Raw genomic sequence first — 27,395 nt, 5'->3', positions numbered from 1 at the left:
CCCCGCAGCAACGCGATGTGATCGCGTTGCTGCGAGGGTCTTACCTCCCTCCCTGCCTGCTCCAGACCCGGATCCAAGATGGCCGCGGATCCGGGTCCTGCAGGGAGGGAGGTGGCTTCACAGAAGCCTGCTCAGAGCAGGCACTGTGAAGCAGCCTGCACTTCTCTCAGATCGGTGATCTGTCAGAGTGCTATGCAAACTGGCAGATCACCGATCTGTATTGTCCCCCCCTGGGGCAAAGTAAAAAAGAAAAAAAAAAATTTTCCAAATGTGTAAAAAAAAAAATATATATTCCAAAATAATGAAAAAAATATATATATTATTCCCATAAATACATTTCTTTATCTAAATAAAAAAAACAAAACAATAAAAGTACACGTATTTAGTATCGCCGCGTCCGTAACGACCCGACCTATAAAACTGTCCCACTAGTTAACCCCTTCAGTAAACACCGTAAGAAAAAGAGGCAAAAAACAACGCTTTATTATCATACCGCCGAACAAAAAGTGGAATAACACGCGATCAAAAAGACAGATATAAATAACCATGGTACCGCTGAAAGCGTCATCTTGTCCCGCAAATAACGAGCCGCCATACAGCATGATCAGCAAAAAAATAAAAAAGTTATAGTCCTGAGAATAAAGCGATGCAAAAATAATTATTTTTTCCATAAAATAGTTTTTATCGTATAAAAGCGCCAAAACATAAAAAAAAATATAAATGAGGTATCGCTGTAATCGTACTGACCCGAAGAATAAAACTGCTTTATCAATTTTACCAAACGCGGAACAGTATAAACGCCTCTCCCAAAAGAAATTCATGAATAGCTGGTTTTTGGTCATTCTGCCTCACAAAAATCGGAATAAAAAGCGATCAAAAAATGTGACGTGCCCAAAAAGTTACCAATAAAAACGTCAACTCGTCCCGCAAAAAACAAGACCTCACATGACTCTGTGGACTCAAATATGGAAAAATTATAGCTCTCAAAATGTGGTAACGCAAAAAATATTTTTTGCAATAAAAAGCGTCTTTCAGTGTGTGACGGCTGCCAATCATAAAAATCCGCTAAAAAACCCGCTATAAAAGTAAATCAAACCCCCCTTCATCACCCCCTTAGTTAGGGAGAAATAAAAAAAATGTATTTATTTCCATTTTCCCATTAGGGTTAGGGTTAGGGTTAGGGCTAGGGTTGGGGCTAGGGTTAAGGCTACAGTTAGGGTTGGGGCTAAAGTTAGGGTTAGGGTTGGGGCTAAAGTTACGGTTAGGGTTTAGATTACATTTACGGTTGGGAATAGGGTTGGGATTAGGGTTAGGGGTGTGTCAGGGTTAGAGGTGTGGTTAGGGTTACTGTTGGGATTAGGGTTAGGGGTGTGTTTGGATTAGGGTTTCAGTTATAATTGGGGGGTTTCCACTGTTTCGGCACATCAGGGGCTCTCCAAACGCGACATGGCGTCCGATCTCAATTCCAGCCAATTCTGCGTTGAAAAAGTAAAACAGTGCTCCTTCCCTTCCGAGCTCTCCCGTGTGCCCAAACAGGGGTTTACCCCAACATATGGGGTATCAGCGTACTCAGGACAAATAGGACAACAACCTTTGGGGTCCAATTTCTCCTGTTACCCCTGGGAAAATACAAAACTGGGGGCTAAAAAATAATTTTTGTGGGGAAAAAAAAGATTTTTTATTTTCACGGCTCTGCGTTATAAACTGTAGTGAAACACTTGGGGGTTCAAAGTTCTTACAACACATCTAGATAAGTTCCTTGGGGGGTCTAGTTTCCAAAATGGGGTCACTTGTGCGGGGCTTCTACTGTTTAGGTACATTAGGGGCTCTGCAAATGCAATGTGACGCCTGCAGACCATTCCATCTAAGTCTGCATTCCAAATGGCGCTCCTTCAATTCCGAGCCCTTCCATGCGTCCAAACGGTGGTTCCCCCCACATATGGGGTATCAGCGCACTCAGGACAAATTGGACAACAACTTTTGGGTCCAATTTCTCCTGTTACCCTCGGGAAAATACAAAACTGGGGGCTGAAAAATAATTTTCTCTAGTCACCTTCCACGACGGCATATGGAGGTTGCCTCTTTGCCCTAATGGGGAACAGGAAATGGAGAGGTTAAAAGGCCCTCCCACCTCCCTCTCACCAGTGTCTTTTCCTGTTCCCCATGGGACAGGAGAGGTTTACTTCGTATGCAGTGGTGGCCGGTAACTACTGCATCTCACAAGCGTCGGCTTGTGTATAACCGGGCAGCATGGGGTCGTATCTTACCTCCCCGCCTATGCTGCTCCCGTCGCACCGCGCTGCGGTGTCCTCGGGACCTGTGCCTAGCCTTCCCGCGCCCCCGTGAGGGCAAAGCAGGCTAGTGTTCCCAACCGGAGTCCTCCTGGAGCTCTCCGGTCTCCTTCCCCTCCAAACATGCCGCTGGCAACCCGGAAGTGGTCGCGCGCATCACTTCCGGTCCTTTCTGCGCTCCCTGGAGGCACTTCCGCCGGCAGCGTCTCGTGCAGGACGGCGTCCTCCACGCCTGGACCATGGAGGGGAGGAGGAGGTGTATCCACATCGCTGGGGGCAGGTGCATACCGCTGTGTATAAAACCTGCCAGAAAACGTCGCAGGTAAGACCGTTCCTATCATGGAGAGCAGTACCTGCCCTGCGCTTGCAGAGCCCAGCGCTGCCCCTGCCACAGTAAGTGCCGCAGGGACAGGGGTCCTTAGATAGTAATTTTGGGGTATCCTTGGTCACTCTCTCTCTCCCCTCTCATTGCAGGGAGAAAGGTCTACCTCCAAAACTACCATTAAAAAGAAGTGTGCCATCTGTAATATTAAGCTGCCACCTTCATGGGAGAAAAAACTCTGCAGGACCTGTACTGACAAAGTTGTCAGGGCAGAGCAACCTTCTTTACTAGAGGAAATCCGATCCCTGGTCAAGCAAGAGGTGCAATCCTCCCTAGCAGCCTTTACCCCTCCACCCCCTCCGCCACCCTCTCCAGCCAAAAAAAGGAAGATCCAGGAAGAGGATTCTGAATCTGAGTCAGACCTCTCTTATGCCTCATCCTCAGGTCGTCAGGAGGAATCTGCATCCTCTATTACATCGGAGGCCAGAAAATATCTCTCTTCTTCAGACTGGGTTGAGGACTTAGTAGCTGCAGTACGCAGTACTATGGGGCTGGAGGAGGAGCCGGAACCCCAGTCCATACAGGACCAGATGTTTGGTGGCATAACTAAGGGTAAACGGGTGGGGTTTCCAATCCACCAGAATATCTCTGATATGATTGACCAAGAGTGGGAATTACCTGAAAAACGCCTCAGTACTCCATCCGAGATGAAGCGTAGATTCCCCTTAGAAGGCGAATTGACCAAATGGGATGTCCCTAAAGTTGACTCTCAGGTAGCAAGAGTGGCTAAAAGAACGGCTCTTCCATTCGAAGACTCGTCACAATTAAAGGATCCGAAGGACAGGAAGATAGAGAGTCTATTAAAGAAATCATGGGAGACCTCCTCGGTAGCCCTCAAAGCTAATATCGCATCAACATGCGTGGCTAGAGCTCTATTCCGCTGGATAGGTGAACTGGAATCTCACATATCCCAGGGCACTTCAAGAGCTGAATTATTAGACTCCCTTCCTAGTCTCCTTAGAGCCACGGGTTTCCTAGCAGATTCTTCGATGGAAACTATCAGAATTGCTGCAAGGTCGTTAGTACAAACTAACTCGGCCAGAATGGCGCTGTGGTTAAAAATGTGGTCTGGTGATATCACCTCTAAGGCCAAATTATGCGCCATACCATTTAAAGGTAACTACGTTTTCGGGCCTTCTCTTGACGACATCTTGGAGAAAGCTACCGATAAAAAGAAAGCCCTCCCAGAACAAAAAACTCCCAAAAAGAAGTTTTTTCGTCCCTTTCAGGCCCAAACCTCTCAGAGAGGAAAAGGCAAGTCCGGGAGGTGGAGTTACCCGAAGGGAGGAGGGAGAAACATCCTTATCCCTCAACAACAACAACAGCAATCTCAACAGGAAAAACGGTGACTCCGATCCGGTGGGGGGGAGACTTTCAAATTTTTACTCCCAGTGGCAAAACATCACCTCTTGCCCCTGGATCCTCAATGTCATCAAAGAGGGTCTCCTAATAGAATTCATTTCCTCCCCCCCACGGGGTCTAAAAGTCACGTCCCTACCTTCCCTGAAAGATCAATCCAATCTGGAGTCCGGTCTCAGGACCCTAAAGATGTCGGGTGCGATATCCCAAATACCAGAATGGGAGAGGGATCGGGGGCATTACTCTCGCCTATTCCTGGTTCCCAAACCATCGGGCGAGTCCCGTGTTATTATAAATCTAAAGAATCTCAATCGGCATATCAAGTACCGAAGATTCAAGATGGAATCAGTGAAGAATGCCATTCCCTTGAGAGGTCCACACTCCTTCATGGCCACTCTCGATCTGAAAGATGCCTACTTTCACATCCCCATTCACCCAAGACATCGCCATTACCTCAAATTTGCTGTACAGAGAGGACATCTGATAGAGCATTATCAATTCAACGTCCTCCCATTTGGAATCTCCTCTGCTCCAAGGGTATTTTCCAAAATAATGGGGGAAGTAGTCTCCTTTATCCGGAGGCAAGGCGTCTGTATAGTGCCGTATCTAGACGACCTTCTGTTAATAGCGCCTACCAAACAGGGCCTGGAATCTCATGTATCCAAGACTCTCGAAATCCTGACATCTCTTGGGTGGGTGCCGAATCTGGAAAAATCTCACCTACGACCCTCCAAATGCAGGAAATTCCTGGGAGTCCTCCTGGACTCTACAAGACAAATGTCCTTCCTCCCATCAGAACACCGTCTAACCCTTTTATCAAAGGTCAAAACTTTCAGGGACACCAGATCCCCTACAATCAGAGAAAGCATGTCTCTTGTAGGCTCGATGACAGCCTGCATTCAATCGGTACCATGGGCCCAGGCCCATTCCAGAATTCTTCAGGCACATATCCTGCAGAATTGGGACGGCCTTCCCAGTTCTTTGAACAAAAGACTGTACACGCCAGGCCGTGTCAAAGCCTCCCTGGCATGGTGGATGTCCCCAAAAAATTTACAAAAAGGGGTCAGCTGGACGCAAGTCCCACTGACCACAGTTACAACAGACGCCAGCCAGAGAGGCTGGGGGGCCATGATAGATCACACCCATTTCCAAGGTCTCTGGGACCAGTCAACAAGCAAGAAATCTTCCAACTACAGAGAGCTAAAAGCTGTAGAAGAAGCCCTACTAGTAGGAGGTCATCTGATCAAGGGACATCACGTTCGGATATATTCGGACAATGTGACCACGGTGGCCCACATCAGACATCAGGGCAGTTCAAAAAACAATTGCCTGAAAAATATATCTGCCCGACTATGCTCCTGGGCAGAAAGACATCTCTTATCTCTGACAGCGGTTCACCTGAAAGGCTCGTCCAACATTCAGGCAGACTATCTAAGTCGCCAGGACATACATCCGGGGGAATGGTGCCTGAGCAACCGAGGTTTCGAGATGCTGGTGAACAAATGGGGTCTCCCAGAAATCGACCTCTTTGCATCCAGCCGAAATGCGAAAGTCGAAGCATTCTTCTCTCTGAACCCCAGGGACGGCTCCAAAGGTGTGGATGCACTGGTCCAGAAGTGGAATTTCCGGCTGGCTTATGCGTTTCCACCAATCCCAATACTGGCGAAAGTTTTACAGAAAGTGCGAGAAGAACAAACGCCTACCATATTGGTAGCTCCACTGTGGCCCAAGAGGACCTGATAGTGGACCTTCAGGTGGATGGGCCGTTCCACTTTCCGATGGAAGAAGACCTTCTTTCTCAGGGACCAATCCATCTCCTAGATGCCCACAAGTGGAATCTGGCGGCATGGCTACTGAAGCCCAAATATTAAGAGCCAGAGGACTATCAGATGCAGTGGTTTCCACACTTCAAAAATCTAGGAAACCGGTAACCATTGCAATATATAATAAAATCTGGAAGAAATTTTCATCCTTTTGTCTTCCTGAGGTGCCAGATCCCTTCAACCCGAACATTTCAAAAATTCTAGATTTTTTACAAAAGGGCTTAGAAATAGGCCTCAGACCTAGCACCTTAAAAGTCCAGGTGTCCGCCCTCAGCTCAATATTCGATCAAGATCTGGCAAATCATCGCTGGGTAAAAAGATTCATGATATCGGCTTCCAGAATGAATCCAAAGAAGCAAATAACAGTACCACTGTGGGATCTCAACCTGGTGTTACAGGGGCTCACGAGTCCCCCCTTTGAACCATTATCCTCCTGCTCCCAGAAAAATCTAATCTATAAAACAATTTTTCTAGTGGCTATTACATCAGCAAGGAGGGTGGGAGAATTGCAAGCCCTCTCAATAAGAGAGCCATACCTGTCCATCCGAGATGACTCTATAATACTACGCCTAGACCCTTCCTTTCTTCCGAAAGTCGTATCAGATTTCCATCGCTCCCAGGAAATTATTCTACCTTCTTTTTGCCAAAATCCTGCAAATCCAAAGGAAGAGAAATTCCATATGCTGGACGTCAGGCGCGTTGTCTTATTTTACTTAGAACAAACCAGTTCTTACAGAATCGACCACAATCTATTTGTCCATCCATCAGGACAGAACAAAGGAAAAAAGGTAGCCAAAAGTACTATTGCCAACTGGATTAAGAGAGCAATAGCAGAAGCATACCTGGCTCAGGACAAAACTCCTCCAGTAGGAATCAAGGCTCATTCCACTAGATCAACCTCAGTCTCCTGGGCAGAAAGAGCAGGTGCATCAGCAGAGCAAATCTGCAGGGCAGCCACATGGTCTTCATTGCATACTTTCTCCAGACATTACAGACTGGATATAATGCCCAACAAAGATTTAGTCTTCGGCCGGAAAGTACTCCAGGCCGTTGTCCCTCCCTAGCGCCAAATTAGTTGGTATTCCTCCATATGCCGTCGTGGAAGGTGACTAGAGAAAATAGAATTATTCTTACCGTTAATTCGGTTTCTAGGAACCTTCCACGACGGCGCTAGTTCCCTCCCTATACTCCTGGATTTAATTCTGGGATTCAAGGTAAACCGGTGCTATGGTTTTCAGTTATAAGTCACTGGTGAGAGGGAGGTGGGAGGGCCTTTTAACCTCTCCATTTCCTGTTCCCCATTAGGGCAAAGAGGCAACCTCCATATGCCGTCGTGGAAGGTTCCTAGAAACCGAATTAACGGTAAGAATAATTCTATTTTTGTGGGAAAAAAATTTTGTTTTATTTTTACGGCTCTGCATTATAAACTTCTGTGAAGCCCTTGGTGGGTCAAAGCACTCACCACACATCTAGATAAGTTCCTTAGGGGGTCTACTTTCCAACATGGTGTCACTTGTGGGGGGTTTCTACTGTTTAGGTACATTAGGGGCTCTGCAAACGCAATGTGACGCCTGCAGACCATTCCATCTAAGTCTGCATTCCAAATGGCGCTCCTTCACTTCCGAGCCCTTCCATGCGTCCAAACGGTGGTTCCCCCCCCCCCCCACATATGGGGTGTCAGCGCACTCAGGACAAATTGGACAACAAATTTTGGGGTCCAATTTCTCCTGCTATCCTCGGGAAAATACAAAACTGGGGGCTAAAAAAATAATTTTTGTGGGAAAAAATGTTTGTTTTATTTTTACGGCTCTGCATTATTAACTTCTGTGAAGCCCTTGGTGTGTCAAAGCGCTCAAAACACATCTAGATAAGTTCCTTAGGGGGTCTACTTTCCAAAATGGTGTCACTTGTGGGGAATTTCAATGTTTAGGCACATCAGTGGCTCTCCAAACGCAACATGGCGTCCCATCTCAATTCCTGTCAATTTTGCATTGAAAAGTCAAACGGTGCTACTTCCCTTCCGAGCTCTCCCATGCGCCCAAACAGTGGTTTACCCCCACATATGGGGTATCAGCGTACTCAGGACAAATTGTACAACAACTTTTGGGGTCCAATTTCTTCTCTTACCCTTGGGAAAATAAAAAATTGGGGGCGAAAAATAATTTTTGTGAAAAAATATGATTTTTTATTTTTACGGTTCTGCATTATAAACTTCTGTGAAGCACTTGGTGGGTCAAAGTGCTCACCACACATCTAGATAAGTTCCTTAGGGGGTCTACTTTCCAAAATGGTGTCACTTGTGGGGGGTTTCAATGTTTAGGCACATCAGGGGCTCCCCAAACGCAACATGGCGTCCCATCTCAATTCCAGTCAATTTTGCTTTGAAAAGTCAAATGGCGCTCCTTCGCTTCCGAGCTCTGTCATGCGCCCAAACAGTGGTTTACCCCCACATATGGGGTATCGGCGTACTCAGGACAAATTGTACAACAACTTTTGGGGTCTATTTTCTCCTGCTACCCTTGGTAAAATAAAACAAATTGGAGCTGAAGTAAATTTTTTGTGAAAAAAAGTTAAATGTTCATTTTTATTTAAACATTCCAAAAATTCCTGTGAAGCACCAGAAGGGTTAATAAACTTCTTGAGTATGGTTTTGAGCACCTTGAGGGGTGCAGTTTTTAGAATGGTGTCACACTTGGGTATTTTCTATCATATAGACCCCTCAAAATGACTGCAAATGAGATGTGGTCCCTAAAAAAAAAATGGTGTTGTAAAAATGAGAAATTGCTGGTCAACTTTTAACCCTTATAACTCCCTAACAAAAAAAAATTTTGGTTCCAAAATTGTGCTGATGTAAAGTAGACATGTGGGAAATGTTACTTATTAAGTATTTTGTGTGACATATCTCTGTGATTTAAGGGCATAAAAATTCAAAGTTGGAAAATTGCAAAATTTTCAAAAATTTTCGCCAAATTTCCATTTTTTTTTGCAAATAAACGCAGGTAATATCAAAGAAATTTTACCACTATCATGAAGTACAATAGGTCACGAGAAAACAATGTCAGAATCGCCAAGATCCGTTGAAGCGTTCCAGAGTTATAACCTCATAAAGGGACAGTGGTCAGAATTGTAAAAATTGGCCTGGTCATTAACGTGCAAACCACCCTTGGGGGTGAAGGGGTTAAAGGGAACCTGTTAAACCCCCCCTCGTCAGTTACTTCCTCATGTTTACAGGGCGCCGCCTCCTCAGCGTTGAATGTTCCCGGCGCCTGCGCTGTGATCTTAGGCCTTGGGCATGCGCAGTTAGCGCTGCCCGTCCACTGACATCACTTGATGCCTTTCTTGTTGCGCCTGCGTGGATGCAGGTGTTAGAATGTCAAAGTCCAGACCTCAATCCATCGAGAATCTGTGGAAAGAGCTGAAAACTGCTGTTCACAAACGATCTCCATCAAACGTCAATGAGCTCGAGCTGTTTGCCTAGGAAGAATAGACAAGAATTTCAGTCTCTCGATGTACAAAACTGATAGAGAACATACCCCAAGCGACTTGCAGCTGTAATCACAGCAAAAGGTGGCGCAACAAAGTATTAAGTTAAAGGGGCCGAATAATATTGCACGCCCCAATTCTCAGTTTTTGAATTTCCACAAAAATTTAAAATAACCAATAAATTTCGTTCAACTTCACAATTGTGTTCCACTTGTTGATTCTTCACCAAAAATGTACATTTGGTATCTTTGTTTGAAGCATGATATGTCGGAAAAGGTTGAAAAGTTCCAGGGAGCCGAATACTTTCGCAATATGTATACTGGGGCATTACGTTTTATAGACATTTAGGGATGCACATTACGTGACCTGGAAGGCATTGGGGGCAGTTTAGTGGGGGCAAAATGACGTGGCCGGCTCCCTTTAATACCTCCATCTATAAATAGAAATACCAATTTATCAAACCAAAACCACACAAAGCCTTTTAACCTTTTTGTTTTCTTTTGCCTTCTGGGATAGTTCTTGAAGCGTGCATAACGTGTACCAGACAAGATAACATTCCTATTCACAAATGTGCATTTAAAATAACTCACCGCTGTTGTTTTTTCTTTGGTATTCTGATACAGGATCACATTTAAGACCATAAAGATCCCAATCTGAGTTCACCAGTGGGTCAGAAAAACATCTGATTGGAACCTGATGTTAGGATGGAAGATATTTATGTAGACAGGCTGGATCTCATTTAATATATCCCTTTTGTGTCTCTCTAGACCCTGCTAGAAATGAAAGAAACAAGAAGAACAAAGAAGCCCAGTAAATTTGAATCCCTTCGCCTTGAGGTGGTGGACTTTCTTGATGGCCTTGTTAGGTGTGTTTCATGCAATCCGGCTCTTTAGGCAGTGTATACTTACATATAGTGTAGTAAGTGTGACATGGTTGTGAATCGTTCTGTAATACATAGTTAGAGAGGTTATTATTATTTATTTATATAGCACCATTAATTCCATGGTGCTGGACATGAGAAAGGGCTTACATACAGGGTTATAGATATCGTTTACAGTAAACAAATTTACAATGACAGACTGGTACAGAGGGGAGAAGACCCTGTCCTTGCGGACTTACATTCTACGGGATAATGGGGAAGAGACAGAAGGTCGGGGTGCAGCAGCTCAGGTGGTGGTGAGGTGGCAGCTCGGGTGGCTATGGTTATTGCAGGCTGAGCTATAGTCCTAAAATACCGAATAATTTTGAAAATAGAAGTATTAAGTTTATTTTTATCAATAAAAAAATGCAAAGTGGATGAACAAAAGGGAATTTAAAATTGAATCATTATTTGGTGTGACCACCCTTTTTCCTTTAAAGACACATCAAAGCATCAATCCTTCGAGGTACACTTGCTAAATTCCTTCAAAAACTATGTACAAATTGGTTTTTCCAAACATCTCGGAGAACCAACCACAGATCTTCTGTTGATGATTCTTCACATTTTGTATGCTTTTTTTAGTCCAGATTTGAAGCAGCATTTGTGCAAAAACGTTAGAATGGTGCACTTAGAAACATGACTGCGTATTTTTACATGCAATTTTTCAGGCTCCGTCTAGAAGCCTACACTAACATACAATTTCTGCTAATAACTCGGGGTTTCTTCTCGTTTCAGAGATCACTTAACCTGTCCAGAAGATCAGCCTTTGTATGAAGTTGTATATTTTAGTGCTGCCAGCGTTCTCCGCAAACACCTGAATGCCGTGCCTCGTATCGCCCTGCACACTGCTCTGCACAACCCTTCAACATATTTAAAGGTAGTAAAGCGATTTATGTAAACCTGTGTGATCTGTTAATGGGTATGGCCTGTAATACATTTGGGGGTGATCCATCAGCATATGTACTTGCCATTCTGTAGTCAACAGTTTAACATTGCTCTCCTCTCTCCACTTAGTCCTTGGAAAATGATGGCGCCTTATCTAGCGCAGCTCCTGATATTTGCATTGCATACAAGCTGCATCTTGAATGTGGAAGACTCATTAACCTCTACGACTGGTTAGAGGTATGAAATATGCCACCCAATATGTTCTCTAGGTGTCCTGCTGCTTTATGGAAGTCTGGTAGAGTCCACAAATTACAGAAGTGGTTATACTAGTGAAGACCATTAGCAGTAGTATGATGGTACCTGTCATGGGTCCCCTAGCACACGCTATATGGATAATAGCATTGGGACACCTACATATTACACCTACAGGATGTTTTTTGACATCCAAATTCATTCTAATATGGAGTTGATCCCCATTTTGCAGCTAAAACAGCTTCCACTCTTCTGGGAACGTTTTTTTTAGAATATCTTGCAAGTTTTGTCTGGGAATTTTTGCCCATTCATCCCGAGCATCATCTGTGAGGCTAGCTTCTGATGCTGGAGGGCCTGGCAAGCAATCTTCTTTCTAGCTTATGTCTAAGGTGTTTGATGGGGTTGAGGTTAGGGACTCTGTGAGTAGTCAGGTTCTTCCTCACCAAACTTCCCCAACTATGCCTTTATGCGACCAAGCTTTGTGCATTGGGACACTGTCATGCTGGAGCAGAAAAGACCTTCCCCAAATTATTCCCAAAAAGTTAGACTCATGACATTGTCCCAATGTCCATTTATTATACCATGCCTCTTTTTATTCCTTTTGTGCATGTATTTGTGTTTCTTCAGAAACCGTTATACCATACTTGAAGAAGAGGCCTAAAGTGTCCCGAAAGCTTGATTTGTAACATCACTTATTTTATTTTTGCTAGCCATTAAAATGTGTTATAACTACAAGATTATCTTGGGGTTTTTTTGCAGTGAGGGCATTCATCGTCCAAAATGTTTTGGTATTGTGAAGCTTTAATATTTTCCTTCACTGAAACTAGGGGGTCTTGGACAACTCCTGAAAAACAACTTCATAATATTAGCCCTTTCCCACCAAACCTTACAGTTGACACAATGTATTCAGGCAGATATTGTTCTCGTGGAAATTGAAAAAAACACAAATTATAGCTAAAGAAGTGAGATTGTCACTTTACAGAACATTTTTTTTCACTGCTCTATAATCCAGTGGCAGTGTGCTTTACACCACTGCATCCAACACTTGTCATTGGTAATGTAAGGCTTTCATGCAGCTGCTGGTGTTAATGCCAGAGGAGGTTTAGGCTTAGTGCACACAGTGCGTTTTTGATGCATTTTTGCGGCGTTTTTTTCCAGCCGGAAATGGGCCAAAAACTCTAAGAAACCCTTTATTCAAGCTAATTCAATGAGAATCCTGAAGTGTTGTGCATATGATCAGTAAATTTCCTTTGAGGTTTTTCACCCATTGAGGTCAATTGTCAGTCAAATCCACACACAGGTATAAAAATGTGGATTTGCTGAGATTTTTTTTCGCGTTTTACCGGTTTCCTGTGATGCTTCCCACGCTGTCATCTGTGTGACAGCTTGAACAACTCTGTCGTGGTTCTTATCGGCGGTAACACAACCACCGGTAAGACCGTCAGTCAGAGCTCTGCAGGGTCATGCTGTCATATGTCAGTGTGACCCGCAGCTGTGACCTGCGGTAAAAAGCTTACGGCAGGTCAGCAGGCGTGGGCTGATGAGACTACTGCTCCCATCGGGCTACATCTGCTGTCACTGATCACCAGGTGCCTCTGATGGGAAATGTAGTCTCATCTGCCGGCACCTGTGCTCACAGTTGGGAAAAAAAGTGAAATAATTACATACACATTCACATAAAAATAAAAACCCATTATACTCACCTAATGCCCAATCCCTGATGCCCTGGACGCCTAGAAATAATGTAAAATAATAAACCGACATATACTCACCTGTCAGCCATAGTCCAAGTAAACCTGAGTGTCCCACGGCGATCTCACGTAGAACAGTCACATCGGGAGATGTGACCGCTCTACCCGGCTGCCGGCTCTACACTGACAGGAGCTAATCGCTCCCACAGTGTATCACTGAGCCGCTGTGAGAGTTCACCGGTGCTCTCACTTACGGCACTGCTGCGTGAGAAAAACACTTCGACTTTTCAATTAGATTGCTCACAGTTGATCGTGGAGTCTTTAGGACAGATTAAATTCACAAACTGATTTGTTAAAATGATGATGTCCTATCAGAGAGCTCTTTAGATGACCCATTCTTTCACAGACGTTAGTAAAGGCAGACTGCACGGCTAGGTACTTTAGTTCATACACCTAATGGGACTACATGAAAAAACTGAATTCACTGATTAAGAGGGGAGTTCGAATACTTTTCTCCATAGACTGCATTCACAGGTTGTTGCCGCATTGTTTTGTTTTTGTCATAACCATGGCCATTTTTTTGAAAATTTTGGCAAAATTGATGTGGAGTTAACTTAATCACGAAATTAATCTGTACCATGACTGTAATGTGTGAACGCACTCATAGTATAGCACTGAGTGATTTGATTTTTTTTACAAATGACCAAGACTGCTTTGGAACCCCATTTATTACCTTTATTCTAATATACTTTGAATTTGAGATTTGATTGATCCTCATTCATTTGTTACGTGGAAAAAAAAGCCAGATTTAATGACGTAGGGTTTTCTGTATGTTGTTTGCAGCCATCAATGTCACCTTATTTCCATTTTCATGTACATATCTGCAGGCATTCGCTACGGTTGTTAATGCTGATGATGACAGTGATTCGGATTACCTGAAGCAAGTGGATGAGATGACTCAGTATCCTTTTTATTTGTCTATGTAAAGTAGAGAGAATGTGTAAGCGGCAGCTGGACATTCCCAAATGCTGCACATGCAGAGGCTTGTCCTGTGCTCACAACTTGGACGCAGTTCTGTGCCGGCTCATTAATAACCTGGACATGTTCAATTCCAAATTCTGTCACTGGTATTCGACCACAAATAGCCTTGGCTAAACAGGCTACATGGATTCTTTCTATCAGTTTGACTGATAATGAGAAGAAATGAATAAGGCTGTATTTAGACTGGCCGACTGTTTGTATGCTGATTAATAGCCTGTTACATAGTGTGACCACACTTCCATCTGCACAGAACGATGGAGAATACTGTCATACTGTGAACATAGAATATTATAGTTATTGGCAGCAATGTCCAGTTTACACATGATGATGATGATGATGCTGCTGCCGAGAACGATTTTATCATCTGCTTGAATGATCCACTTACGGTGCACCAGTATTTTGCTCGTTTATCAGGTGATTGCCAGCCTAACTAGATGGGACGGTAACATGTCTAAATGGAATCTAAGGCCCCTATTCATTAATACCGCCAATCTTCATGAGGGGGTGTTTTGGAGTCATAAGCACCTGATTCATTAAAGGGAATCCATCGGCAGGTTTTTGGTATGTAATCTGAGGACAGCAGGAGGTAGGGGGTTAAAGCACAGAATTCAACAATGTCACATGTCAGGCTGTGTGGGGCTGTTTGCTTAGACTAAAGTTTTATCACCTTGTGATTATCAGAGTAAACTGCATCTGTGTCCACCTCAAGTAGGCTTAAGGTACCGTCACATTAAGCGACGCTGCAGCGATACAGACAACGATGCCGATCGCTGCAGCGTCGCTGTTTCGTCGTTGTGTGGTCGCTGGAGAGCTGTCATACAGACAGCTCTCCAGCGACCAACGATGCCGAAGTCCCCGGGTAACCAGGGTAAACATCGGGTTACTAAGCGCAGGGCCGCGCTTAGTAACCCGATGTTTACCCTGGTTACCAGCGTAAACGTTAAAAAAACAAACAGTACATACTTACATTCCGGTGTCTGTCCCCCGGCGCTGTGCTTCTCTGCACTGTGACACCGGAATGTAAGTATGTAGTGTTTGGGTTTTTTTACGTTTACGCTGGTAACCAGGGTAAACATCGGGTTACTAAGCGCGGCGCTAGCGATATCGTTCAGTGTGAAGGTACCTTTATACACCTGAAAATAAAACATCAGAGCCCACGTTTACTCTAATGGTGCCGACATAGTCTATGGCCCCGTCGCCGCATACACTTGAATCTAGTTTTGCAAGCCCCAATGGGACCACTGGACATGGGCAATAACGCACTGTGAAAGCACCCTTGCCAAAAAAAACAAACTAAAAGAAGCTAAATTAGATTCGTCAAGACAAAATACGCCGGAGTGTCTAGAAACGTCTTCCTCCTGAAAAACTTTGTTAGTTTCATAGTTATCTAAAAGATGTTGTGTGCACACACCCAAGTGATCTCATGTCCTGCCACTTTTTATGGCTGTCTTACAACTGGGATGAAAGTATTTCTATGAAGGTACATCTGGTACAGGGCTCGGTTGTGATCCACAGCTGTTGATTCTGAGACCTGTAGTTGCCCATGTTACATTCCAGTTCTATTTGGTTACAGAGGTAGTTTAGTCACAAGCGATCATTCCTTCTTGGAAGTGAAACACTACATGTAGTAGACACTTTTTCATAAAGTAGAACAGAGCGGTAGTTATTATATTGATCTGCTTGTGACGCTTTATATTGGCCATGATTGAGGGTGCTATATGCACCAGGACACATTGGCCTTTTTCTCATAGATAAAATGCAAAGAATTGTCTGATTTTATCATGATCAAATAAAGTTCCAAAACGTTTAATCCGTGCAGTGGGATCTATCCTTATTTACTTCCATAGGAACTGTTGCTTATGTTCTTTCGCACTGCACATTTACTAGTACTTTACTCGATGTCAGTGGTAGTACTCGTTCCGTACTTTTGTGTGAATAACATAAATCAACAATTCTGCAAGTCCGATGTGGGAGAATATTTTCCGCCATAACAGGTAGGCACTTCTGCTTTCAGGCATCGTATCATTTGTGTTCCTCTCTCAAACCTGTATTTGGATGTAGTTGTGTTTTTTTTATTATTATTTTTATTATTATAAAGGCATAAACATACAACCTAACCATTTATTTTTTCCGCTTAAAGTGCAATAAACTTGTTACGTGTTCGGCCATAGAGAATATGATCTCCTTAACCGGCTTCTCAGCGCACGCTTCATCAGGGCGGTTTCCGAGCTGGAGCTGCTTGGATTTGTGAAGCCTACAAAGCAGAAGACTGACCATGTGGCACGGCTGACCTGGGGTGGATGTTAATAAATGTCTTTTGAAAATGAGCATTTTGTACTTGACGCTGTTTATATTGTGATAGAATTTGTACATATTCCGGGAAGCATCCCCGGATATTCACTTATTGCAAATCAAATCTGTTTGTGTGGAGATGACATTACGAAATATAAAACACTCAAAACAATAGCCAACTATTTAGTGTATTCTTTTTCCCACAAAGTAATCTGCATAATCTCACTGTCCATAAATTAAGTTAATTTTTTCTAGTAAGTCTGATAATCCAGCATTAAAACTTTTGGCAGGTGTTGAAAAATTGCTGTAAAGTAAGAATGCTTTTAAAAATAGAAGTTCTAATAGCTTATTTTTATCTGATAACAAACTGAATGAACAAAACCGAAATGTAAATCAAGCCAACTTTTATGGTGACAGCCTTTCCCTTCAACAAAGCATCAATGCTTCTAGTTATACATGAATGCAGCTTTTAAAGGAACTCTGCAGGAACGTTGGTCCAAATCTTGAAGAACTAAGCACAGATCCGCTGTGGATGTAGGCTTGGGCCATCCTGTCTGGTCATGTAATCCCACACAGACTAGTTGTTGAGATCAAGGCTCTGTGGGGGCCGTATGATCACTTCCAGGACTACTCTTAAAAGGAATCTGTGAGTAGGATCAACCCTTCTAAGCCGTCCATATTGGTATGTAGGTAATAGGAAGCTGAATAATGTGATACCTTGATAGCTGCGATCCGATGTCTTATTCCAGGGTAATCCATGTTTTTCCTGTATATAAATGAGCTGTTAAAATCTATGGTCCAGTTATACATGAGAATCTGCCTCCAGAAATTACATTGACTGAATGTTTGGTCATCCATATACAATTACTGGACAACCAATTTAATTAAGAATTGAAAACACTCTAATTACTCTGTGCCAGTGTGCCTAAGGCCTAAGTCCAGGCTGAACAAGCATTTCCAATGTGTTTCCTAGTATGGACATCAACTGAGAGCAAGGGGGACTAGTTATGTGCTGTAATGGAGTCTGCAGGCATCCGGCCCAAGTAGCAATTCCTTCATTATCTTTTGCGTGAGCCAGTTAACCATCTAATTAGCTGCAGAATGCCTCTTTTATTGCAACCTTTTAAACATGAGGAAAATAGACTATAAAGAAGACTTGTATAGGAGAGCTTTGCATGTGTGCGCTATGAGGGACAAGTGAGTTCAGATCATCACCAATTGTCAATGATGGAGCCTGCATTATCCACTAATAGCTTTATATTAGAATTCTTACCTGTCACTGTATTCCTGCCTCTGATCCACTTTTGCCGATAAGCTACCTTTCCAAATTAAGCGTTGTCTTTGACGCTGTCCAGCTAATCGGCGCTGCAGCTAATCATTGACCTCAGCGGCTCAGCTTATGTAGAAGTGGATTGAAAAGAGACAAACTTATTTAAAATAAGGCACAGGCAGAAAGCATGAGAACAGGTCTAAACCAGGTTCAGATGCCTGAGTTTGGCATGCAAGTTTAAGCACTAATAACACCATAAATTGGCAAATAAACTACAGTCTGCTTTGGGTGTTTGCCTCTCATCAGTATGAAGAAAAGTCTGGCTGGTTAGGTATGATGTCCTGATTCCCATTGAAGAGAACAGCTGAGAATGGAGACCTAGAGGCAATGTTCCATGGGAGAGGAGTACACAAATTGGCTTTCTCACAAAAAGAAGGGACCTAACCAATAAGTGACTGTCCGACCCTTGGCTTATAGGGAAGCTGCCACATCTAGGTGGTACTAGTTGGCTCTCTCACAGAACAAAATAGACTAATTTGCATACTTTTCTCCCATGCAGCATTTCTGTAAGACAACTGGTCATTTTTATTTTTTGGCGTGGAAACCGAATATGTTCATAGTGATCTTAAAAGCTGGGTTTCCTACAGAATAAATATATCATCCATCTACAGGATTGATTATAAATGTCTGATGACTGGTGTTCCCCCACTGATCACTAAGGGTAATCTGAAGAAAAAATATAACTGTAGGAGAATAGATAACGGCAATAGTTACATTTAGTTGACAAAGGGACAATCTGACAGTAACATAGTTTGGGGACTCATCGCCCCGTGTGTTTGATGAGTGAGTGGTGGCAGCATGTTCGGTAGTCAGTGTTGGGGATGTAATTTATGCTCACTTTATAGCCTGTAAGTGAAAGAAGATAAATTAACCCTTGCAGACACAGAGAAGTGTGTACGTAACCGGGAAGTTTACAAAACCCTTTCTTTAGGTAAATTTGGAGCCCAGAAAATGCTCAAAAGAATGAGCATTTTAATTCCTGTAATGTAAAAACAACTTGTTCATCTGTTCAGGTTTTTGAGCCTCCTTTAACCTCTTCAGTTTCCAAACATGCCAATTGGTTAAAAGAAGTGAGCAGACCATTTTTAAGGTGTTTTGGAAGACACTCTATACTTACAATACAAGTCAATGAGATGGCTCAAGATATACCCAGGAAAAAAAATTTTGGCTCACTTGGCTAGCATTTTTTCTTGAAAAACAATTAGCAGTTTCTTCATTGTTGAATAGAGTTAAAAAAGAAAAAACAAAAAAGTAAACACGCGCTCAAGAAAAAGCCCAATAAAAAGCACTCAAACAACAAAAAAAGCTAAAAGAAAGATAGTCCAGGAAAAAAACATACCAGCGTTTCCTGAAGTGGTTTCCGCCAGTAAACCTTGTTGGGTTCACCCAACTGGAAAGGATATGTGCTCATACCCTAAAGAGGATGTAAAAATTCAATTTTACCAAATCCCTACGAGGTCAGGTGCAAATGGAGTAGAACTGACTCACATACCGGTCCATTCTGCATGTATGTGAGTGATGGGGACTGTACTCAGCCATCTTTGGCTTTCCTATTGAAAATGGAGTGGCTCCATTCATTGCTAGAGAATGTGAGGATTAATGGAAGCGAAACCTCTTCATTACAGTGACTGTGTGTCGGAGTAATCAATTATCTGCTATACAGAGAATAGTTACATAGGTTGAAATAAGACACAGAGGTTCAAGTTTGATCAACCATACATTATTTGTTAGATTGCATATACTACCTACTGTGGCAGGGCATTTCACAGAGTCACCGCTTTAACTGTAAATAATTTTTTTTATTTAAATGCTGAACTCGCCTTTCCTCCACATACAATGAATGCCCCCTGGTCTTTTGGAATGAATGTAATGTGCTAGTCCTTTGTACTAACCAGACATGTATTGATACATATAAATTAGATCTCCTGAGACTTCTTTTTGCTAAGCAAGCCCAGCTTATCCAACCTTTCATTATAAACTGGAAAGGGTGTCAGGTGACAATTCAGGACAGATCTGATTAGTTTGCTGAGACCTACAAAATGCTATCAGATAAAGATTTTAAATGCCTATTGATGCCTATCCACTAGCTGAATGTACTAAAAAATACAGTCCTTTCATTTTGGAAGCTTTTAAAGAAAATCAGTGACCTTGGAAAATGCAGTCCAATCTGCAGTCCCAATGTTAGAGAGCAGGAGGAGCTGAGCAGATTGATATACAGTTTTGTGGGAAAAGATTCCGTATAACCTGTGTTTCATCATTGAATCAGATGATTGTGATTTTCGGCCCAGTAGGAGGTCCTATCAGTGAATGACAGCTGTCTCTGTATAAGTGTGCACACATATATGGCTTTCAGTCACTGATAGGACTGCCCACTGGACTGAAAATCTCAATCAGTGACTGAAAGCCATCTATATGTGCACTGCTTTATAACATGGTGGCTGCAGATTGGACTGCATTTTTATGATGACAGATCCCCTTTAAAGGGTAAAGTATTACTAAGTGGGATAAATACAAACAATCCTTTCTATAACTTGTCCATCACCTACCAAAAATAGAGAAAAGTGCTTCTAACCAACCAGGGCAGCTAGTCATATTGGAGTCTTTTTGAGTAGCAATATGTCCCACTTTTTGGATTTACACCTCCAGAAGTGGGTATTAGCTCTGCCCTCCTACTTAAAAGAATTCACCGAGATGATTAATTGGTGGTCCCTTAGTTCAGAGATTAGGGATAATATATTCTCGCAGATGATGGTAGTGCACTCTACTCAACCATTCCCCCCAGAATAAAGGTCTGGGAGCTACTGAGTATTACTGAGTCCATCATATGCCAGCACATCAACACTATTTTTTGCTTGAGAGTGTTCACACGTTGCATTTTTACTGCTTTATTTTTGCTATTTTTTTTTTGCAAATTAAAAGCTGCATTCCCAGGACGTCCCTCCTGACAGCACCATGGAGGTCGTCCTTCTCATACTTACAGGGACAGGAAACACACGAGAGGTTAAATGGCCACTCCGACCCACCTACCGCAGTGTTTTTCCTGTCTCTGCATGGAGGGACGCACGAGAGAGAGAGCGGAGCAGAGTTTACTGGATCTGGCTCAGGGGGGATTGTGCGGCTTTGCTTCTACCCACTGTCAAGAAGCCCACACTCCCAAAAGGGGGGTCCCGCTGCCACAGAAAGCAGACAAGCTTCTTGGTAGGGTCGCATCCCTCCAATAGAGGGCTTTCGGTTCTGACGCCTGCTGGCGATGTGCAGCCACTTCCGGGCAGACACGCGGAATGAGGGATGTCATGGACGCATTGGTATGCCTTAAGGTCCCTTCACACTAATAAGCGACGCTGCAGCGATACAGACAACGATGCCGATCGCTGCAGCGTCGCTGTTTCGTCGTTGTGTGGTCGCTGGAGAGCTGTCACACAGACGGCTCTCCAGCGACCAACGATGCCGAAGTCCCCTGGTAACCAGGGTAAACATCGGGTTACTAAGCGCAGGGCTGCGCTTAGTAACCCGATGTTTACCTTGGTTACCATTGTAAAAGTAAAAAAAAAAAACATACTCACATTCCGGTGCCCGGCGTCCGCTTCCCTGCACTCCTCCTGCATCCTGTGTCAGCGCCGAACATCTCCGGCATCTCCCACAGAGCAGAGCGGTGACGTCACCGCTCTGCTTTACGGCCGGCACTTACACAGGATGCAGGAGGAGTGCAGGGAAGCGGACGCCGGGCACCGGAATGTGAGTATGTGTTTGTTTTTTTTTTTTACTTTTACAATGGTAACCAGGGTAAACATCGGGTTACTAAGCGCGGCCCTGCGCTTAGTAACCCGATGTTTACCCTGGTTACCAGTGAAGACATCGCTGGATCGGTGTCACACACACCGATTCAGCGATGTCAGCGGGAGATCCAGCGACGAAATAAAGTTCTGAACTTTCAGCAACGACCAGCGATCTCACAGCGGGATCCTGATCGCTGCTGCGTGTCAAACACAACGATCTCGCTATCCAGGACGCTGCAACGTCACGGATCGCTATCGTTGTAAAGTCGCTTAGTGTGACGGTACCTTTACTCTATTGGAGTCACACCGCATGCAGCTAGATCACAATGGAGGAAGAAGGCAGAGGAGAGCAGGAATGCATGGTGAGTGTTATCTGCAGTGTCTCACCGTTAGGGTCCCTTTCCACTTGCGAGATAAAAAACGGTCCGTAATCTGGACCGAAAAAACGGATGGAACGTATGCGATTTTCATGCGAGTGTCATGCGAGTACAATGCGATTTTTAATCGCATCATCCGTTTTTTATACTCGCATCATCCGTATGACATCCGTATTACTGTCCGATTTGTACGCACCGGTGTCCTTTGAAAAGCCGGCAATTCAGCGCAGTGTACAGTAAAATCACACTGACAGGTTAGAATAGACTAGATATATACACATAGAATAGGTATATATACATATATATATGTCAGTGAGACACCTATATATGTATATTTATATTTAATGCAGCGCAAGATAGCATAAAAGCCACTAATTCAATTGCCGGCTTTTAATTTCTCCTTCCCAAACCCGACAGGATATGAGACATGGTTTACATACAGTAAACCATCTCATATCCCCCTTTTTTTTGCATATTCCACACTACTAATGTTAGTAGTGTGTATGTGCAAAATTTCAGCGCTGTAGCTATTAAATTTAAGGGTTAACTCGCGGAAAAAATTGGCGTGGGCTCCCGCGCAATTTTCTCCGCCAGAGCGGTAAAGCCAGTGACTGAGGGCAGATATTAATAGCCAGGAGAGGGTCCATGGTTATTGGCCCCCCCGTGGCTACAAACATCTGCCCCCAGCCACCCCAGAAAAGGCACATCTGGAAGATGCGCCTATTCTGGCACTTGGCCACTCTCTTCCCACTCCCTGTAGCGGTGGGATATGGGGTAATGAAGGGTTAATGCCACCTTGCTATTGGAAGGTGACATTAAGCCAGATTAATAATGGAGAGGCGTTAATTATGACACCTATCCATTATTAATCCAATTGTAGGAAAGGGTTAAAAAACACACACACACATGATTACAAAGTAGTTTAATGAAATAAACACAGCGGTTGTTGTAATAATTTATTGTTCTCCCATTCCATTTCCAGGACCTCGCTTGGCAACATAATGAACGCACAAGATACATACCTTCTGCTGTCAGATCTCGTCCCACGAAGTAATCCATCTGAAGGGGTTAACTAATATTACAGGCAGGAGCACTGCAAATGCAGCTGTGCTCCGTGCTTGTAATCCCCGGGGAATGAATGAAATGTAGGTCATTGACCTACATTTCCTTCAGTCGCGGTGATGCGCCCCCTGGTGGATGTCCTCATATGACCTGGAGCGTGGGAAAAAGTTCCCAGGCTGCAGTTCATGAGAACATCCAGCAGGGGCGCATCACCGCGACTGAAGGAAATGTAGGTCAATGACCTACATTTCATTCATTCGCTGGGGATTACAGGCAGGGAGCACAGCTGCATTTGCAGGGCTCCTGCCTGTAATATTAGTTAACCCCTTCAGATGGATTACTTCGTGGGACGAGATCTGACAGCAGAAGGTATGTATCTTGTGCGTTTATTATGTTGCCAAGCGAGGTCCTGGAAATGGAATGGGAGAACAATAAATTATTACAACAACCTGTGTGTTTATTTCATTAAACTACTTTTAAATCATGTGTGTGTGTGTTTTTTAACCCTTTCCTACAATTGGATTAATAATGGATAGGTGTCATAATTGACGCCTCTCCATTATTAATCTGGCTTAATGTCACCTTCCAATAGCAAGGTGGCATTAACCCTTCATTACCCCATATCCCACCGCTACAGGGAGTGGGAAGAGAGTGGCCAAGTGCCAGAATAGGCGCATCTTCCAGATGTGCCTTTTCTGGGGTGGCTGGGGGCAGATGTTTGTAGCCACGGGGGGGCCAATAACCATGGACCCTCTCTAGGCTATTAATATCTGCCCTCAGTCACTGGCTTTACCGCTCTGGCGGAGAAAATTGCGCGGGAGCCCACGCCAATTTTTTCCGCCATTTAACCCTTTATTTCAGCAGCTACAGCGCTGAAATTTTGCACATACACACTATTAACATTAGTAGTGTGGAATATGCAAAAAAAATGGGGATATGAGATGGTTTACTGTATGTAAACCATGTCTCATATCCTGTCGGGTTTGTGCAGGAGAAATGAGAAGCCGGCAATTGAATTAGCGGCTTTAATGCTATCTAGTGCTGCATTAAATATAAATATACATATATAGGTGTCTCACTGACATATATATATGTATATATACACATTCTATGTGTATATATCTACTCTATTCTAACCTGTCAGTGTGATTTTACTGTACACCGCGCTGAATTACCGGCTTTTCAAAGGACACCGGTGCGTAAAAATCGGACAGAACTCGCATGGTGCGAGTGCTGTGCGATTTTTTTCTCGCACCCATTGACTTGCATTGGCGAGTCTCCTCCGAGAATCGCAGCAATACGCAGCATGCTGCGATTTTTTTCTCAGCCGATCCAGATTTTTCTCAGTCCGATTTCGGCTGAGAAAAAAATCGCAAATCAAAAGACACCTATTAACTAACATTGGTCCGAGTGCAATCCGATTTTTTATCGGATTGCACGCGTCCGTTTTCCTCGCAAGTGGAAAGGGACCCTTAATGCAGGATCCTGATTATTCTTCCCCCTTCTGTACTAAATAAAGGTACCTTCACACGAAGCGACGCTGCAGCGATAGCGACAACGATACCGATAGCTGCAGCGTCGCTGTTTGGTCGCTGGAGAGCTGTCACACAGACCGCTCTCCAGCGACCAACGATGCCGAGGTCCCTGGGTAACCAGGGTAAACATCGGGTTGCTAAGCGCAGGGCCGCGCTTAGTAACCCGATGTTTACCCTGGTTACCAGCGTAAAATGTAAAAAAAACAAACAGTACATACTTACATGCGTCCCCCGCCGTCCGCTTCCCACACTGACTAAGTATGTACTGTTTGTTTTTTTTACATTTTACGCTGGTAACCAGGGTAAACATCGGGTTACTAAGCGCGGCCCTGCGCTTAGTAACCCGATGTTTACCCTGGTTACCAGTGTAAAATATCGCTGGTATCGTTGCTTTTGCTGTCAAACACAACGATACACGGCGATCGGACGACCAAATAAAGTTCTGAACTTTATTCAGCGACTAGCGACATCACAGCAGGATCCTGATCGCTGCTGCGTGTCAAACTAAACAATATCGCTAGCCAGGACGCTGCAACGTCACGGATCGCTAGCGATATCGTTACAAAGTCGTTTCGTGTGAAGGTACCTTTAGGATAAGGGACTTTAGAGGAAAGGGAAAATGAGTAAGTAGAGTTACCCCAAATGGGGGAGGGGTAGAGGCTCCCTTTTTGGATCAGGTTCAGGACCAAAGCGACAATAATGCCATCCACACCACATCAGGTGGTTCGGAGAAAATTGGCAACGCATCACCCAGGACCAATGGACTCTGAGAACCATTGCAGAAGGGTATGTGACAGAGTTTTCTGGGGTCCCTTCCAAAAGGTTCATAGCTCCTCGTTCATTGGCCACCAGTTCCCATGTGGCTCGGTCGTAGGAGAACTGGTGGATACAGCAGTATAATACCAGTTCCTCAGTCAGAAGAAGGCTGAGGTTACTACTCAAGCTTATTCACTATTGGGAAACCCTCAGGTGAATCCCGCACTATAGTAAACCTGAAACTGTTATTTTTCTGGGTAAAATACAAGAGGTTCAGGTTCGAATCTATTTATTAGGGGAATTGTTGATCTTATAAAGGGGTAGTCATGTACACACTAGGTCTAAAAAGTACATATTATCAGGTGCCAGTTCATCCCTTCTCTCAAAAATTCCTTCGGTTCGCTGTAACAATTCAAAATCGAAACTGCGATTTCCAAATCCGGTGCCTCTCCTTTGGACTGGCCTCGGCTCCGTGGGTCTTTACGAAACTGGTTGCAGAAATCCGTAGCTTATTTAAGGCAGAGGGGTATAATTATAATCCCGTATCTGGACGACTTCCTGCTGGTAGGACGATAGCAACATTGGAGCATTTGGGTAGGATCCTGAATCTGAAGAAATCAGACTTGGTACTAGGAACCAGGAAGATTTTCTTGGGGGTCCTGGTGGATACCAGGCTAAGGAGATCCTTCTTACCAGAGAAAAAACAAAGCCTTGAGCGATGGAGTTCGGGTGTAAATGGGGAGTCGTGGTTTGATCAGGACAGCAATGAAGATCCTAGGTCTGCTAACATCTTGCATTCCTTACGTTTGGTGGGCCCAATTCCACTCCAGGACTTTACAGAGGGCTATCCTATCTTCCTGGGACAGATGCCAAGTTACGCTCGACAGAGGAATGTACTTATCTCTTGCGGTAGGGAAGTCACTACTCTGGTGGACAGTTCCCAAGAATCTTCGGCGGGGCATCCCGTGGATTACTTCTCCTTGTATAGTACTTACTACAGACACCAGCAAGGAAGGATGGGGAGCGCACTTGGAAGGGAAGATATTCCAGGGCAGTTGGCATCCGGACATCCAGTCCCAGTCATCAAACTACAGGGCGGTTACGCCGTGTGGGAAGCCCTAAAATGGAAATGTTTATTATTAGGACAGCATGTGAAGATCATGTCTGACAACATGACAACAGTATTCTTGCGCAACTAGGGACGCCCGAAACATCGTGCACTCCAAGATCTGTCTGCAAAGATCTTCCCCTGGGTGGAAAGAACAGTCCTATCAGTCTGAGTGGTTCATCTGGAAGGAACCCATAACCATGTGGCAGATTATTTCAGCAGACAGAACATCTGGGCTACAGAGTGGCAGTTGAACATGGAGGTATTCCAGCAGTTATGTGAACTTTGGGGTACTCCTCAGATAACCTGTTTGCAACAAGGAAAAATGTGAAGGTCATCCATAAGTGACTGTTTGAATGTTATTAGAGGTTTCTTAAGACAGATTTTCTTTTAGCATAAAGGTCACTACTTAAGACATGCCAGTGATGTGATTAGATGCACCTAATCACTCCATGGCCTGAGTTATATGTGGTGAGGAAGTTGTGTTGGAATGAAGATTTTCCAGAAGCATCAAATATACAATATAGGGAGTAATAAAAAAAAGTAGGTAAAAAATTAAGAAATTGTCATTATTAATCCAAATCGCTGTTTCTAGCCTCCCCTCCAACCAAGAAAAAGAATCACATGAAGTGTATTTCAGTGGTCATAAAAACTGAAAAATGGACAGGCATTTCTCTTTATGTTCCCATTGATATTGGCAAAAAGATATTAATTACAGAAAAATGGAGCCAAATATATCACAAAAAATAGACGCAAAATTTTGAATATCTGATAGAGATTTTTATTTTACAGCTCTTAAAACTGCATGTACAAAAAAGCCTGAAAATGTACCTGATCGGAAATGATGTTAATGGCCTGGTGTTCAACTGGTTAAAACCATCTACGTGCCTACAATATTAACATGGAGGAAATGGCCATACTGTGTTCGGAGAGGCCACATCCAGGGATGTCACCATGTGGGGCATTTGTGCGGCGCAGACGGCGTTGGGTTTGCACCTACTGAAGAAACAGAACTAACATTTCCAGTGACAAA

The 27,395-nt window shown here is 43.8% G+C and overlaps 1 protein-coding gene across 2 annotated transcripts in view; it reads left to right on the top strand.

The window, feature by feature from the left end:
* ORC3 (origin recognition complex subunit 3) overlaps positions 1–16,590 on the top strand; it is a 114,015-nt gene extending 97,425 nt beyond the window's left edge. For both annotated transcript variants that reach the window (XM_077289749.1, XM_077289750.1), the window contains exons 17-21: positions 10,106–10,203; positions 10,993–11,134; positions 11,272–11,379; positions 13,973–14,046; positions 16,328–16,590. In XM_077289749.1, the coding sequence (XP_077145864.1) occupies positions 10,106–10,203; positions 10,993–11,134; positions 11,272–11,379; positions 13,973–14,046; positions 16,328–16,433 (528 nt within the window). In that variant the 3' untranslated portion in view covers positions 16,434–16,590. The remainder of the gene's footprint in view (positions 1–10,105; positions 10,204–10,992; positions 11,135–11,271; positions 11,380–13,972; positions 14,047–16,327) is intronic.
* The last annotated feature ends 10,805 nt before the right edge of the window (positions 16,591–27,395 follow it).

Source organism: Ranitomeya variabilis, chromosome 2 (assembly GCF_051348905.1).
Source record: "Ranitomeya variabilis isolate aRanVar5 chromosome 2, aRanVar5.hap1, whole genome shotgun sequence".
Lineage (NCBI taxonomy): Eukaryota > Metazoa > Chordata > Amphibia > Anura > Dendrobatidae > Ranitomeya > Ranitomeya variabilis.
The sequence above is the reverse complement of the archived record's forward strand: the minus strand, read 5'-3'. Positions and strand labels throughout refer to the sequence as shown.